The sequence below is a fragment of the Capsicum annuum genome, chromosome 2, assembly GCF_002878395.1.
Source record: "Capsicum annuum cultivar UCD-10X-F1 chromosome 2, UCD10Xv1.1, whole genome shotgun sequence".
NCBI classification, from domain to species: Eukaryota; Viridiplantae; Streptophyta; class Magnoliopsida; order Solanales; family Solanaceae; genus Capsicum; species Capsicum annuum.
In genome coordinates this window covers 129424896-129441864 of record NC_061112.1, presented here as the reverse complement: position 1 = coordinate 129441864, position 16969 = coordinate 129424896, and the positions used below count along the sequence as shown (strand labels likewise).

Genomic DNA, 16969 nt, shown 5'->3' with positions numbered 1-16969 from the left:
TTATGTCGCAATTTGATCGGACACAAAATTTAATTTTTGCAAAATTTACAGAATTGTCCCTCTTAAAGTTTATATTTTAATTGTATTTTATTATTAAGTGGACCCAATAAGAATAAAATGAGTATGATATCATTAAATAATTGTCAAATAAAAAAAATATGACAGTATTTTTTAAACGGACGAAGAAGGAAAGTATGTCACACATGTCACATAAATTGGAATAAAAAGAGTACTTTTTTTTTATTTATGATGTCTTAAAACGTAGAAAGAGAAATACGATAATTAATATGGCACGGCGGAAGTAGTTGTTTCGTAAGAATAATTTATTTTTTTATTGGATGGGTCAGTGTGAGTTGTTGAAATAAAATACTCCTGCAAAACCATGTCTTCCTCCGTCTGTAATTTGTATTGTGATCCGTTGAAAATCAAGCTCTCGTAAAAGGAGAAATTAGAATATTTGTTTTGTAATGAATCAGACCCATGCTGCATAATGTTTGTATTATTTTTGAAACGTTAAAAGTCCTAACTATATATTAATCTCATCCAAAAATATATAGTAAATGAAAGCACTCAACAATGGGAAGTTCAGAATTTATGCAGTATGCCCACTCGTCCTTTATTTGCTACAATACATAATAGTACTCATTTCTTCTACTTTAAATATCATAAAGACAAATTAATCAAAAAGATAAAGAGAACTGGATTAATCGACATCCCAATCCGTTTTAACTTGTCTGCACTATATCATGGATAATACATGGTTTAACTCAAATCTTTTTCATTGTGTAAAAATGTAAATTAGAAATACATTCTTGAGCAGCTGTTAAAAACACCTCTGGACTTCAATTACAGGGCTGTTGAGCATTAAAAAGGGATCAGAAGCAAAAGAGCTGCACCCATTTCTCATTGTGAAAACTGAGAAACTTCCAGCTTATGAAATTTTGATGCAAGACTACCAAAGAGCCTCGTCCTACCGGAAAAAAGAAGGAATTTTTCGAACACAGAGTTCAGATATATAAATGTTGTATTTTACACGAGAGAGTTACTCTCAAACCGCATCTCCTTGACAGATGGCTCTACGTAAAAGAGGTTTCATAAGGGTGTTGTTCTCATGAGATCTAGATGACATACGTTATAACTACAATAACAAGTAGATCCTCATATTCTGGGATGCAAAACCGACTCCTGGTAAAATTAGACCTTAAACCTTATATAGTAGGCAACTTTTTTCTCAGTATGGACAAAATTAATCAAGCTCCTTTCTTCTTTTGATCTTTGGCTTGCTTGACATCCTTGGTAAGCATTCTTGGAGCTATAGCCATAGCCATTAGCTCCTGGAAAAGCAATTTGCATGCATAGGGAATATGAACCTGCACCAACAGAAGAAATCTTTGAGCTTCAAGACAACAGATAAGAACTACTGTTTGGCATGTGAGGTGTCCCTGACCCAGTGCATATGTATAATATTCGTATTGGGGGTGCAAAAGTAGGGCGGTGAGAGAATGTTTACCTGGACGATGTCAGTCTTGTTTTTGCAACCTCTGCATTCAAAAGAATTCTTCTTGAGGTTAGCAATGGCGATCAGCCCACAGCGTTCACAAACATGAACCCTGTAGGCGTCGCTTTGATCGAATAAACGCTCTTTCAGAAAATGAGCAGCACCGTGAGCAATCATACAATCTCGCTCCATCTCTCCAAAACGAAGACCACCATCACGGGACCGACCTTCCGCAGGCTGCCTTGTGAGGATTTGCACAGGGCCTCTGCCTCTAGAATGAATCTTGTCATCAACCATATGCTTCAACCGCTGGTAGTATGTGGGACCAAGGAATATCATTGCAGTAAGCCGCCGCCCAGTATGACCATTGTACATGGTCTCAAAACCACGCATCTGGTAACCACATTTATGCAGAGCTTTGCTGATGTTATCCACAGTAACATCTGTAAAGGGAGTGGCATCACCCTCCTTTCCCATGTGTGCAGCAACCTTCCCCATAATACATTCAATCAGTTGGCCAATAGTCATTCGAGAAGGAATAGCATGAGGATTCACAATAATATCAGGAGTGATGCCTTCTACGGTCCATGGCATATCCTCTTGGGTATATGTCATGCCTACTGTTCCCTTCTGACCATGTCTACTGCTAAACTTGTCCCCAATTTGAGGGATACGGACAGATCTGACCCTCACTTTAACAAATCTGAGCCCATCAGCATTCGTTGTTAATAAAACCTGATCCACCATTCCAGTTTCACTATGGCGGAGACTGGTACTGTGATCTTTCCTCGTATAACGAGAGGCTTGCCCTTGTGCATCATCTTGAGAAATGGGAGTTGTCTTCCCAATGATAACATCCTCACCAGAAACTCTTGTTCCCGGAGGTGCAAGGCCATCATCATCCAACTTATCATATGAACCATGCCGCATTCCCATGGTAGTAGCTCTATCAGGACGTCCAAAGTCCTCCTTGACCAACGTCCCCATCTTTTTTTCCTCATCCCTGTATGAACGGAAAAATAGAGATCGGAAAAATCCACGATCAATCGATGACTGATTCATAATGACAGAATCCTCTTGATTGTATCCAGAATAGCAGGAAATGGCAACAATTGCATTGATGCCCGCAGGTAGTTGCCTAAAATGCAAGTGTTCCATGGCTCGTGTCGTGACAAGAGGCTTCTGCGGATAATAAAGCACATAGGCCAATGTGTCCTGCCAGAAAGAAAAAAATTGTCAGCTTTGACATATTGAAACAAAAACCTCCCAAATATTATGGAGAGAAATAAGTAGAGCTACCTACCATCCGAAATTGGTAGTTGGTGACATAAATTCCCATGGCTTGCTTACCCATAGCTGACTGATAAGTATTACGGGGAGACTGATAAAACAACAAATAAGCGCAGAAGATTAGAAGATCAGAGGCAACTTTGACAAGAGAAGTCACAAGCAGAACATGACTCACCTGATTATGATCCGGAAATGGAATAATTGATGCACAAACACCCAATATTAGTGATGGGTGAATTTCACAGTGAGTATAGGTATCAGAATAAGCGTCCCCTGGATTAAGGCGTGCTTGCACAAGATCCTGGAAACATTAACATATAGTTTCAGCATCTCAGCATAAATCAGACACTGTTAGAATAGGAAGACCTCAGTCGACTCACATTTATAGTCATGCTAATCATCGTTGTTTCTTCCTCTTCAGTGTCGATGTACTCGATGTATCCCTTAGCCACTAGATCGTGCCAGCCGCCCTCGTCAGGTGATTCCTGAAAAAAGAACACTGAATATGTAAGTCCCTGAAGCAGAGAAAAGTTCAAACTTCCAAGCTACCTTGAGTGTGATCAAAGCAACAAAAGATAGGATGAAGGGGGCAACGGAGCCATTGGCATACCCGTTGCTGCAATGTTTGAATATCCTTCTTCTTGATCATCAGCCTTTGCTTTTCCACAATAAACAATGGACGACTGCACCTGCCATAGTCAGTATAAATTCGAAGTTCTTTCAAACGGATATCACGAACAACCCCAACTTCAGTATTGACGTCAACCTGCATAAATCAGAAACAAAGACACTTACGCAAAATAACCAAACCAAATGTCGTTATAATATTCAAAAGAATTAAGTGTTTAAAATGGCCCCTAGGAGGTGAGACCAGAGAACTCAGTAGAAGCAATTAGACAATGTCTAAGGCACAAAAAACGCACAGCAGTATATTCCAAGATCTCTGTACTATCGAAAAACATACTTCTAGCTCATATGTTTAAAATGATTGGACAGGAGCACTGCTACAATGTAAAACAAATCAAAGATATGTAGGACTGACATTCATATGGCTGTTTTCCAGACCACTATGAATTTATTTTTTGTCAAGGGATAACAATGTAATTATACGGCTTTTAGCATCCTCAACTATATGCTTCATACTGCACAAGTAAATTAGTGTAGATTGTTTCTTACCCTTCTCCTAAGTCGTCTCAATGTTCTCACCAACATGTCAGGATCACGATGAATTCCCACCCAAGTACCATTGACAAAGATCTTTGTAGCCTGTGGAATAACGGCAGGAGAAATTTCCTAGATTTACAGGAAAAGCAATGGTGAGCCAATGAAGACCATGTCATCATCACACTTAATTTAGTAAAGAAAAAAGAACATTAGTAAGATGAACCACAAACATCCTGACACACTGAGCAGCTCAGCTCACCTCAAAGTTCTCAGTACCCCACTCTTCCAGAAACTCCAAAATTGGATATGCTGCTGAACCAACTGTTATATAAACCATTAAAGCCAGATTCTTCACCAGCCCGCATGCCTAATCAGATCACAAGGATGAATCAGTCTCCAAAGAATCTTACTTCTATTTGCGTTATACGGGTTTGTATTTGGGGGTGGGAAAAAGGGAGAGGCTGATCTAGCCACATTCTGGCATAACAGAAGCTCCACAAGAGAGCAGTCACTTACTTGACCCTCTGGTGTTTCTGCAGGACACATCATTCCCCATTGTGAATTATGCAATTGCCTTGGTTTGGCCAGTTTCCCTGGTAAGCAAACATATTAAATCTAAGTAACAGGGAAAAAGATAAAAAGGAAACTGAACTAGTAATAACTAACAACAAATATAATTGACAGGAGTAAGATTCCATGTTAATGAATATAGAGGGGTGGGAGAGAGTGGCTTTGGGCTCTCTGTTAACCACCAATCCGCACTCAACACTTGTTCTTTCCAAATAAACCAACTAATCCCAAGTTCCTCGCACCCCTATTATAACTTCTCCATTGTCTTTGGTGTGTGTTCTTTGAAAGATTAAGTGGGACGTGATTTAGCCAAGACCCTTCTAACATGAGATAAGGTCACAAATGATTGATCAAGTGGGAAACGAACATCAAAATACTATCAGAAAGTATAACCACATATTTCATAAGCAAAATGGTGGTATAGAGAAAAAGTCAATTACCTTCTCGCCCAATAGGGGAATTCAACCTTCGCAAGTGAGACAAAGTAGATGCATAAGTCAGACGATTCAGCACCTGGAACATATCAAAAATTCAAAATTTATTTATCCAAGGAGAAGATCGATCAAATACTGCTGTCGACCGACTTAATAGCTAGCTGACCTGTGAAACACCAGCTCTTGTACCCGCTGCATTAGCTTGACCCCAGTTTCCAGTAGCAAGAGAGTATTTCAGCCCACTGGTAATGGTTTTAGCTTTGATTGCAAATTGAAGATTTACATCTTTTCCATTGTCAACACACTGAAGGATCCACAAACATTAAGAACAGTCTGTACAAAGAAAATATTCACCCAATGATGCCCTAAACAAAAGGTCTGTGCATTTACCTTCTGCACATAGCCTCTAACATCCCTTGTCAACTTTCTAAAGAGCTGCATCGAAAGACGGAACCCAACAAACAGAGATAAGAGGCAACGTGCATAACAGTGTTAAAACAAATTATATTAAGAACAAACCTACCATCCGAAACAGCCCACCGAGCAAAGGACCAGCAAGATCCAGTCTCTTATTTCCATAATGATCCCTATCATCCTCGGCCCTTCGGCCAAGGGCACATAACAGAAGCCGGTGGATAATATACCTGAAATGAGGAGGTTCAAGATCCTGAGAACCATGTCAACTACTAACTATAATAAAGGGGAAAATAACTAATGTGTTGTTTCTTTTTAAAATATGGTAATACAGCAAAAGGACGCCCTACCCAAAATAATAAGCTTTCTTTGTTTCACAATACTCTCCAATCCCAACATGAGGAAGCATTTCTTTCTGAAGAATTTCTTTGGCATACCTGCAAAATATTGATTGAGAGCATTTATTCACATGCTTCAAAAAGTCATAAGAACAGCCAGATGTTTAGGCAGCTTCAGTATACATACTTTATCCTCTTTTCCTTTGTAACACCAACTGTAGCCCCTCTCTTTCCAATGTAATCAAGAGCAACCTGCCAAAATCACACAATTAAGGAACAAACTCAAGGAAGAGAACAGCATCGAACAACAATAGACAGAATCAAGATAGCCCATCGTCAAATAAGCCTTCTATTTTAGCAACATCATCAAGGAAAAGAAAGAGCTTGGACAGGTCAATTGGAAGAACCACGAGCAGCAATAGAAGTACCTGTTGATTTTGTATGACAAAAGCTTCTTCCAACGACGGACGTAACAACTCCATCATTTGAGTATCATTGAAATCGTAACAAATATGTTCCAATATATCCTTATCAGCAACAAAACCTAGAGCACGAAACACGATAATGATAGGAATCTCTGTACGGATATATGGAAGTGTTGCCCGAATGTATTGGCCCGAGGAACCCTACAGTATAAAAAGCAACAGAGAACAATTAGATATTTAAGTTAAACGAATTGAAACAAACAACAACTAAAGAGGAATGAAATTTCTTGTCTCAGGCAGTGTCTATTACCCCTTTCGCACTAGTCCTTGAGAGCATCCGCACAAACATAGCACTTGGCGGGCGGTTTTGAGATTCTGCCATTGACCTCACTTCCGCAACAAAGGCATACTTATTAGGTTGCCTCTTCTTAAAGACGTACACATGGTTCGTGCTCATCTTCTCCTGAGCGATTAGGACCTTTTCACTTCCATTTATAATGAAATACCCGCCTTGATCTAATGGACATTCTCCAAGCTCAGTTAGATCCTTCTCAGAATTTTGAAATAATGTGCAGTAACTTGACCGCAGCATTATAGGAACCTGTAAGTGAAGATGAAACAAGTTTGATCATTAATAACAATGTCAACAAACCTCTTGTCATATCAAATACGGATCCAAAGCTACCATATATTTACCTTTCCAATAAAGACTTTTGTGAAGTCCTGAGTTTCAGTAACTTCTTCACCATCATGCCCTTTCTTGATGACTCGTTTTGATACATCCACGTATAAAGGTGCGGAATATGTGAGATTCCTCAACCTTGCAGCCTTTGGAAATAAGGTAGCAGTTTCACCATCTGACTCTGTCATCATTGGCTTACTCAAATAAATCTGACCAAAATTGATTTTGTAGATAGTCTGCACAGAAAGAATGATTAATAAAGTGTAGTCTTTGTTCAAAACTGATTAATAAAGTGTAGTCTTTGTTCAAAACCTTTGACATAAGAGATATAACTGTACTATACATGTTTTGGACACACTAATTGTTTACTAGCAGAGGATATATTGCATCTAGGTCACAGATCACAAGTTTCACCACCATGGTTTGCAATTAGCTAGTACTGGCTGTACCTTATCTCAACCAGGAAAACATTCACTCATTATCAAAAAGTTGAGAGTTAAAGAAATACATCCACGTACAATAAGCTTCATTAAACAGTGTTAAATGATTTTGTTGTTAAAAAAAAAAAAAATTAACCAGCGTAAAATTAATTATTTAACCTACTACTAACGTAACATAGAGATATCTTGGATACACTGCCACACAATTTTTCGCTACGTTTCCAGCATTCCAAAGGATTTTCAGAAACAAAGAACAAATATATAAATAATGGTTACCAACACTAACCACACTTCCTTTTGTTGAGTTTTGACAGAGAACGCTAGCTAAACATTTTATGTTCTTAAAGTGCCAAAGCCAAGTAACAACCCTACACCTTCAAAAAGTTATAGCTACTATCAGAACTTTCTACTGATTCTCCAGAACCAAGCAGATGTCATGCAGCAAAAACAGTTTACTCTCGTTTCATTAAACATTAATATTTGAATGCTTAAAAGCTCCTGAACATGGTTCTTTCGCCAGGAACAGTGATTACCATAAAACTCCTGAACGTGGTCCTTTCTCCAGGGGCTGTGATAACCTAAGTTGTGCAGAGTGATAAGCTAAGTTGCACAGACTCTTCCCTTTCAATGCCGCACCCGTGTTGGATTCTCCAAAAATACACTACTTTTGGAGAATCCGACACGCACCCGCTGACATTTTCAAAGAGTCCGAACAACATAGGTGATAACCATTAAACTTACAGTATCTGGCTATGCTTCAACTTCCAACCATACTTAAACGGAACAAGTTTTTCTATAAACATTTTTCTTAAAACCCCAATGTTTTCAGTATAACCTTACTTCTTGCCGCCCCAAAAAAACCCACACACACCAAACCAACCACCCAATTCCAATATGACGCAATGGCACGTAAATGCATGCCCTCAAAACCAGCACACAACTCAAAAAGTTGTTAATAGATTGCTCCCCCCACTGTGCCAATCAGTACACATGCTAATATTGAAACTACTTCATATGAGTTATGAGTAAGGAGTTCTAGTATTAACCAAAAGAACTTCCTCCATTAGCTTGGTAAGATAATCCCACCTAACATTAATGTGTGCCACCCTCCCAGTCTCAACGCTACATGATATTGAAAAAATAAATGCAAGTAACAGCACAGATGCTCCAAATTGGATATAGTTAAACTGCACTTTTTGCTAACTAGTTAGAAAGAATCCAATAGTTAATACCACAAAATTCAACTGCAACTAGCCTCATCAACATAGACCACAGAGTTCAAATCTATTACTACAATCAACCATGATAAAGACTTTAAACTTCCTGCAAAATAAGTGCTCTCCTAGTTCTTACTCGTTTCAACAGACCCCCCAAAAACCCTAATGCCTTATATGAGCTGAACCAACACACTCACAATCCAATAGAACATCAGTGGTCAGAAACAGATTGCAGAATCCAACCATCTTCTTCTACTTCAATGACCCAAACTGTTTTTTCATGTTCTTTCATAGACTTGTTAGTCCTCTACATAATTTATAAAAAGGGCAGCCCGGTGCACTAAAGCTCCAACTATGTGCGGTCCAAGGAAATGCAGCCTTACCCTGCGTTTCTGCAAGAGGCTGTTTCCGCGGCTTGAGCCCATCTACTTATTAGTATATCTTTTCCAATTTTTATCAATTAGTTCAGAAGACACTTCCTCCACGAAAGTTTAAACTTGACAAAGACTTTCTACTTCTAACTTGCTTCAACAAACCCCCAAAAACCCTAATGCCTTATTGCTGAACGCACAGTCCCATATCCAATAACATAGCAAAGGTTAGAACAGCTTGCAAAATCCAACCATATTCTTTCACGTATTGAGTTAGTCCTCTACGTAGTATATCTTTTTCCAATTTTGGTCAGTTTGTTCAGAAGACACTTCCCTCAATAAAACCCTAAGCAAAACCTAATGCCCAGTTGAGTTGCACTGAACAAACAGACAATCCAATTTCCATCAAACATAGATCACCCAATCCAAAACAAAACAACACAAAACTCCACACCATTCCATTAACTCTAAAAATCCCTGTATAACTCTCAGTTCAAAATAGTCGAAAAGTAAAATCGGACCTCAGCGAAGTCAGATTGGTGACCAGGGTTATGCTGAGATTCGGGACGGATCTCAATATCAGCAGATTCATCAACAATTTCCTGCATAGTATTCTGAATAAACTCATCAAAAGAATCAAGTTGTTGACGAACAAGTCCCTTCTCTTCAAAGTAAGCACTAATAACCGCCCATGCATCTTCCTGTGTTATCTCCTCTTCTTCATCCCCCTCACCATAACCATCACCATCAACATCATCATCCCCATCAACATCAACAACATTATATTGCGGTTCATACTCTTCCTCCATATCCATTCTGTATACTTTTTTCCCTTCCTTTTTTACAGTGTGAATTTCAGTTCGTTTTTTAACAGTTTCAAAATCCCAACGAAATTGTAGTCCAGATCTTGTTTGTTTAGTGTTCGAAGACTGATTTTCTCGCCAAGTCCAAAGGGAAAAAGAGGAGAGGCGAAGAGAAGAAACAAGAATGAGCGGAAGGAGAGCTTTTATATTTACTTTTTAGTCCTTGGAGGACAAATAGGTCAAACCGTCATCTGGGAGGCGGGTTTTTTTTTTTTTTTCTTTTTTTCTTTTTTCTTGGTTTTATTTTTTGTAAACAAAAAATTGATTTACCGGATATCTCGGACTAGTACTCCGTCATCCTTAATTAGAAATTTTAGATTCGAATCATTTTGAATACAAAATTGTCTTAATTAGAAAGTGCTCTATGCGAATTTAAATTTAGTCAGACTTAATACAGATACGGAACATCAAATAAGAAAGAAAAACAATTAATATATTAATTTCACAAATAATTGAAAAGAAAATCTGGTTTTGTAAATTTTATAAGGGAAAATATTGTGGGATGGATATTTTATTATCCAAATAAATATGTATTTGGAAGTTGTACATGTTTCGCCCTCACTAAATTTCAAAAATGATAAAACTATAATGACAGTCATGTGAATTAGTACTAATTAAGTATTTCTTTTATTTATCTATTTTAGCAAATATTAGGTGGACTTATAATTTTTCTAATTATATCTTTGTCATTGTTTCTACACTACTAAATGGTATGCATATTAAATCATTTAACAATAAAAGAGATTTGAGATAAGGATATATGATATTTTCATACTTATTTGTCTGTGTTATGAAGTACTTAAATAAATTCTTATAATTGTATCCAATTTCAATTATTATATATAATAAATTGGACTAATACAAATTGAATTTTGTTGATGATCCATTGATTTTTGGGGAAGAGATGTGATTTATGTATAAATGTTGGTACTATATAAAGTCTTTAGTCTAACCTAACTTAGACAAAGTTTTATATTTCAGAACAACATCTATTATATATCAAGAGTTTATGTGACATCTTATTAATTTTTCAAATTATTAAATTAGTATAATGTAGATATCGAATGGTCAAATAAAAGAGAAAAAATTAGAACGTAAAATGAAAATATAAATATAAATAATACTAAAATGCTAGTCATTGTCACAAAATTGACAATTACTTAATTGAGATAAGTCGATCTTATGAATATCACTGGTCATTATGATACTCCTGCTAATTAAAATATCAAAAAGGAATCAAATTAACCTTATTATTATTAAAAAATTAAATTTATCCTTGTGTACTATTTCAATAACAAAATCATCGTAGTATCTGCACATAGTGCAATATTTACAGACCATCCATTCATAGAACTAGTAGGAGTATTAACAGAGAAGCTAGGCGACAAAGCTGTTGCAGATTTGACACATCTAGTAGCAAAAACTCCTCGCATATCAGCCTGCAAAAACTTCATCAAATCTTGAGGAGGTGATCAAAAAGTGGATACAGTATCATAACCGAAGTACTATGAAATAAACTGGATGGTAGTGCGGTAGAGATGACTTTTTTTGCCAGGCCATCAACTAGCTTGTTTTGTTCCCTGTAGATCGAGCCTTGTTATATGAATGTTCAAAAATATCACTCTATAGACATCTGACATTGAAAAAAAAAATCAATAATTCTACACTTGTCAAAAACTCAATTACCTTCTTCTCTTGTTTGGAGTGAAAAAGAAAAAAGAACAAGAAATGAAAAGAATTTAAGCGAGTACTAGAGCGAGTACTAAAGGGTCAAATTGGACCTTAGAAAAAAAAAAAGTGAATTTCTAGTGAATTTCACGTGGATAAACTGTAGAATTTTTTCACTTGCATGATCATTAGGCGAGAGGGGTATTTTTGAACTTTTAGACAATGACAAGAATATTTTTATTCGGCTAGAGATTCCTCTCTTCATCCCCCCTTCCCCTTTGGAGTACGTCGATTACCCCCAAATCATACAAAATAGGTATCACCTATCATACGTTTTTTTGACTTAACTTCTTCTTTCTGATCGTTCCGCTCTATCAATCAATGATAGTATAAGCAATACAAGTTTAAGAAAATAGGAGATGATCAGATAGCTGATGTGGAAAATAAAAGTCAATTAATTAGTTGTTAGAAAATTTAAATTTTGGTTAAATGCTGTAGCAATACAGTTAACACCGTAGCTACAGTAATCGAGTTCCTTTTCATTTATTAGTCGGTAGTTAGAGTGAGTTAGTTAGATTAACGGTTATAATAATTAGTCTTAACTTACATCTATAAATTCTCAATTGTGTAAGGATTCTATTCATTCATTCATGTTCAACACAATTCTCTTCTTACTCAGAATATTTTTCCTTCCATTGAACTAATCTTTTCGATTAATTCTATTTTTACTTTTCCTTTCCTCGACTAACCTCTTAAATTGACTCATTTTCATGATAAGGCATTAATTGGTATCAAAGTCTTTTGTTCTTGACTTGAATGGTAAATCTCAACAAAAATCACGATATACATATAGAAGAAATATATGATAAATTTACGAAAATTCATAATTAAGTACTCCCTTTGATTTATTCATTTTAACAAAATCTAGGTAGACTTATTATTTTTTCAGTTACATCTTTATCATTATTCTATGCTATTAAATGATAAAATTACTTAAGAATAAAAGTGATTTGAGATAAAGAGATACTTATATCTTCATATTTATTTGTCTTTGTTATGAAGTATTTGAATAGGTTCTTACAACTATATCCAACTTCAACTATCACATGTGATAAATTGAACAAATACAAATTGATTTTATTGACAATCTATTGATGTTTTGTGATGATGATGTGATTTATGTACAATTTTTTTTTCCATCCGATGTTTGGTATTTGTATTGGAGTCTTGATTAATCTGGATTGCGCACTGCAGAATTCATTTAGGGATGACACTCCCAACAGAATTTTCTTCGTACTCAGGACTTGAGACCTCTGACCAAACGTAGAATAGTCCCACCACTACACCCCAACTCATGTTGGTGATTTATGTGGGAATGTTATTAGTTGTTTTAATGAATTGTATGAAACTTCTAGTCTAAGCTAACTTAGACAAAAAAAAATTTATTTATTTTTTATGAACCTCTATTTCATATCAAGAGTTTATGTTGCATCTGATTGATTTTTCAAATTATTTTAGATCAGTATATTTTAGATATCAAATGGTTAAACAAAAAGAAAAGACTCGAATGATTAGTCGTTATGATATTCCTGCTAATTAAAACATGGAAAGAGGGTCAGCTTAACCTCTTTATTATTGATTTTTTTAAAAATTTATCCTCCTTGTATTATTCGATTAACAAAGCCATCATCGTAAATCAAAGATTCAAAAATATCCCCCTCTACTAACACACATTTGATGTGGAAAAAATTCTGGCAACTTTTCATTTGTCAGAAATTCAATTGTCTTCTTCCTTATTTTGGGTGAAAAAAAAGGAATAAGAAATGAGTAGAAAGCTTTAGAGAGTAAAATTCTTCCAATAACGCGTACCAAACGGTTAAATTGATAAAATTGAATAAAAAAGAAAATCCTGACAAAATTCACGTAGACATGGATAAACTGTATATCTTTTTACCACTTGCATGATCATTAGTTGAGATGGGTATTTCTGAATCTTTAAATAACAACGAGAATATTTTTATTCGGTCAAAGATTTTTTCTTTACTAATCGGAGTATATCGATTACTCCCGAACCGTACAAGATAATTATCAACTATTATATGGCTTTCTAATTTAACATGTTTTTCTAATCGTTCCGCTCTGTCAATCGATAATAGTATAAAAGATATATAATCAGAAATTTCTGACATAATGATTCTTACTTCCTAGGTAAACTTAAAACACTTTATTTCAGCAGCAGGGAAAATGGGCTTGATGGGCCTTTCCAGTTTGCATTTGTTACCCATTGGGCTTTCGTGCATCTTAGATTGGACTAAGGGACCACTTCCAACCAAATCTCCCAATCTCAAATTGTATAGAAATGTACTGATCTCTTCAATCAAATGCAATGCGTACTAAAAACGAATTTAAGAGATGAAAGGTCCACTTATGTGACGGTTCAAAGAAAAGTCGAATCACAAAAAATCTATTGTACTTAGCCGCATTTCTGGAACGGTCTGAAAATATATAGACCTACTTTCAATTGCGACAAATATAGAGAGGATTTCATAAATAGCAGTTTTAACACTCATTTTTGTGAATATATAGCCATTTTTGCATATACAAACTATAGGCAATGTTTGGGTAATAACAAGGTGTAAGCAAGCTTTAACGAAGGATATGAATTATTAATTTCGCAGAGGTTAGGGAATTTATTTGAAATTTTACTTAAACATATATTCTAAGTCCACATAATTTGTAATGATATAAGAAATTAATTAACTTATTGTTTGGTCAATTTAGAGATATTACGGCATCACGTCATGAAGCGGCTACGGCCATTTCCTAATAATTCAAATGGACACCCCAATTTTGTAATTGAAAGTTTGAACTTTAAGTTATATATATTATTAGCGAATAAAATATTACATTATCAAGTCATTTAAATTAAATATACAGATAAAGTCATCATAAAATAACAAATAAAAGTGATCTGATAGTGCTAAAAAAATATAACCATGCAGATGAATTATGTAACTTAAATTTAATTTGATAAAATACATCGTCAAACTCTTAAACTTGACATCAACTTTCATTTTGACACCTCAACTAGTCATTGTTCATTTTGAATACTTAAACTAATGTTCCATTGTGTCATTTTAACATCTTTTGCTGATTAATAATGTCGTTGATGATAAAATGACTAATTAATAAAGAAGTAGGCTAATCCATTTTACACCTTTTTATCCATTTTTTTCGAAGAAAATGGTGGATAAGGTGATGGTAGATTTAAAAAAACAATACAATGAAAAAAAGATTTAAAAATGAAAAATCATTTTAAGAATAAATTAAAATTAAAAATTTCGACCTTCATTGAAGGAGTTCTTGAGGAAATGGTGGAATTCACATTTCAATGGAGAGATGGTTCTTGAAGAGGGTGGGGTGGGGTTGTTTCTGTGAAAAATGAAAAACAAGGGTGTGTTGGAGGTGGAGGGGGTGTTAAAAAGATTTGAATTTTTTTTTCTTTTAAAAATTTTATATGTGACGTGTAATTATTTTATTTGTTGCAATTGCCATATTATTAAAAAATGTATTACACTCTCCTTATTTATTTTGTTCATTATCAAGAAGGTGTCAAAATAACATGACAGAACACTACTCAAGTGTTTAAAATAAAGAATGCTTAGTTGGAATGACAAAATAAAAATTCTGAAAATTATCTATATACACAAGTTAAAGTTATATAATTAAATTAAATCCCAAATTGGTAAAGTATTTACACAAATCTCAAAATAATTATAAAAATTCTTTTATTTGATAATTTCTTTCTCCTTAATATTATACATAAAAAGAAAGACCGTTTTTTCCTTCCTCTTTTTCTCTCCCATTACATATCACTTTATCCTTCATTTTTCAATCCCCTTTTTTCACGCCTAAAATCAAGCAATCATACTTAGTGTTTACCATTGTAAGTTTTCAAACATTAATTGAACTTATTAATTTCATTCATTAATTTTTGATTTTTTTTTTAACTTCACCAAATCAGAAAGTCATGAATTTGTTTAAGAAAATAAAGGCAAAAAAAATAGCGATGAATTATCAGAAGCTTCGAAAAATTTCAATTGGGCCATTATCATCAGCAGCAGAGCACAATGGGGTGGAACATGCCACGAAAAATGAATCTTGTGAACAGAGCACAATGATTTTTATTTAAACCATTGAATCAACGAAATCTCTTACTCAATCTTCTGTAAGAATATAAATCCAAATTATTTGATTATTTAATGTTTGTTTATATTATTCCATTTTTGAAAAGGAATGATCTTGCTTCATTTTATATTTTTTTAATACTCTTTCAAAGATTTTATTTTGTAATATCAAATTCTTCCAATATTCTTGGATCTAACTTTATGTTTCAAAGATTCTACTTAATATGTTTTAGTATTTTGTCTAACTTTATGTTTGTTTTTTTGGTTGAAACATGCTAGCTTTGTGGTTGCAAAGATAATTGCAATTTGTACGCCGAGGCTACTCAAAAGAATAAGTGATTTGCTATGATGGAAAAAAATTACTTGTCATCGCGTCCAAAGATGTAGATTTTATATATTATACATTACTTTATTTAACATATTTATGTATAATGTAAGTTTTTGCATACATAGAAGAGACTGTTTTTGTATTTAGTCGAATTATGCAATTATAATCTATGAATTTTGTATAAGGTTACATTATACATTCTGACAAGTTTATAGATAAATAATGCATAATGTTAATATTTTATATGTATGGTGTAGCATTATACATTCTTGAAGTTTTTATTTGAAAGTATAAGATATAATATATCAAACATTATACATTAGTTATTTTGGAAGATTAATGTACAATATAAGTCTACTGATATATATTTTCAATATGTTATACATTAGAAGTTCTTATTACATTAGTTATGTTTTATGTTGTATTTTACAATTAAAAAGTTTTATTTTTGTATAATTTTGCATTATACCTTCTGTCAAGCTTATAGGTCATACATGTTTAAAGTGAAAAATTTAGATGTGTAATATGACATTATACATTACTATAGTTTATTTTTAAAATGTATAAGTTGCCCTTATACTTATTCTAATGTATAATATAAGCCTGAAGATATATATTTTACTATTTTATACATTAAAAGTCCTTATAAGATGCATTTTATGCTTTATGTGGTATTATACTATTAGAAAGTCTTATTTTTGTACAAATTTTCATTATACCTTCTGTCAAGATATATAGGTCATACATGTTTAAGGTAAAAAATTTAGATGTGTAGTATGACATTATACATTACTGCAGTTTATTTTTTAAATGTATAAGTTGTCCTCATACATGTAAAATTGTTGTGTATTTTACTTCGATTTTTTTACGAACTTCGTTAATATTTAATTTCATCGCGATCGTAGCAATCAATTTCAAAAAGTTAATATTTTTCGAAATAATAATTGCATCACTTTTATAGAATTGATAAATGATTTTCAACTCCAAAATTCCGAAATGACGCAACATATGGGGATGTTCATATTTTTTTTCCGAGAATTGAAGAAAGGCGAAGCCGTTTTTTTTTTTTTTTTTTTTTTT

The 16969-nt window shown here is 34.1% G+C and overlaps 1 protein-coding gene across 1 annotated transcript; it reads right to left on the bottom strand.

The window, feature by feature from the left end:
- Positions 1-990: 990 nt before the first annotated feature.
- Positions 991-9835, bottom strand: LOC107858033 (DNA-directed RNA polymerase II subunit RPB2). The gene is made up of 19 exons (XM_047406948.1): positions 9365-9835; positions 6830-7051; positions 6444-6734; positions 6137-6334; positions 5896-5960; positions 5721-5807; positions 5480-5600; positions 5347-5391; positions 5123-5260; positions 4963-5035; positions 4469-4545; positions 4212-4319; positions 3965-4081; positions 3399-3554; positions 3169-3273; positions 2964-3089; positions 2802-2879; positions 1511-2713; positions 991-1370 (listed from the first exon to the last, which is right to left on the bottom strand). The coding sequence occupies exons 1-19, from the start codon at positions 9656-9658 to the stop codon at positions 1251-1253; spliced, it is 3624 nt and encodes a 1207-aa protein (XP_047262904.1). The 5' UTR covers positions 9659-9835; the 3' UTR covers positions 991-1250.
- Positions 9836-16969: the final 7134 nt, after the last annotated feature.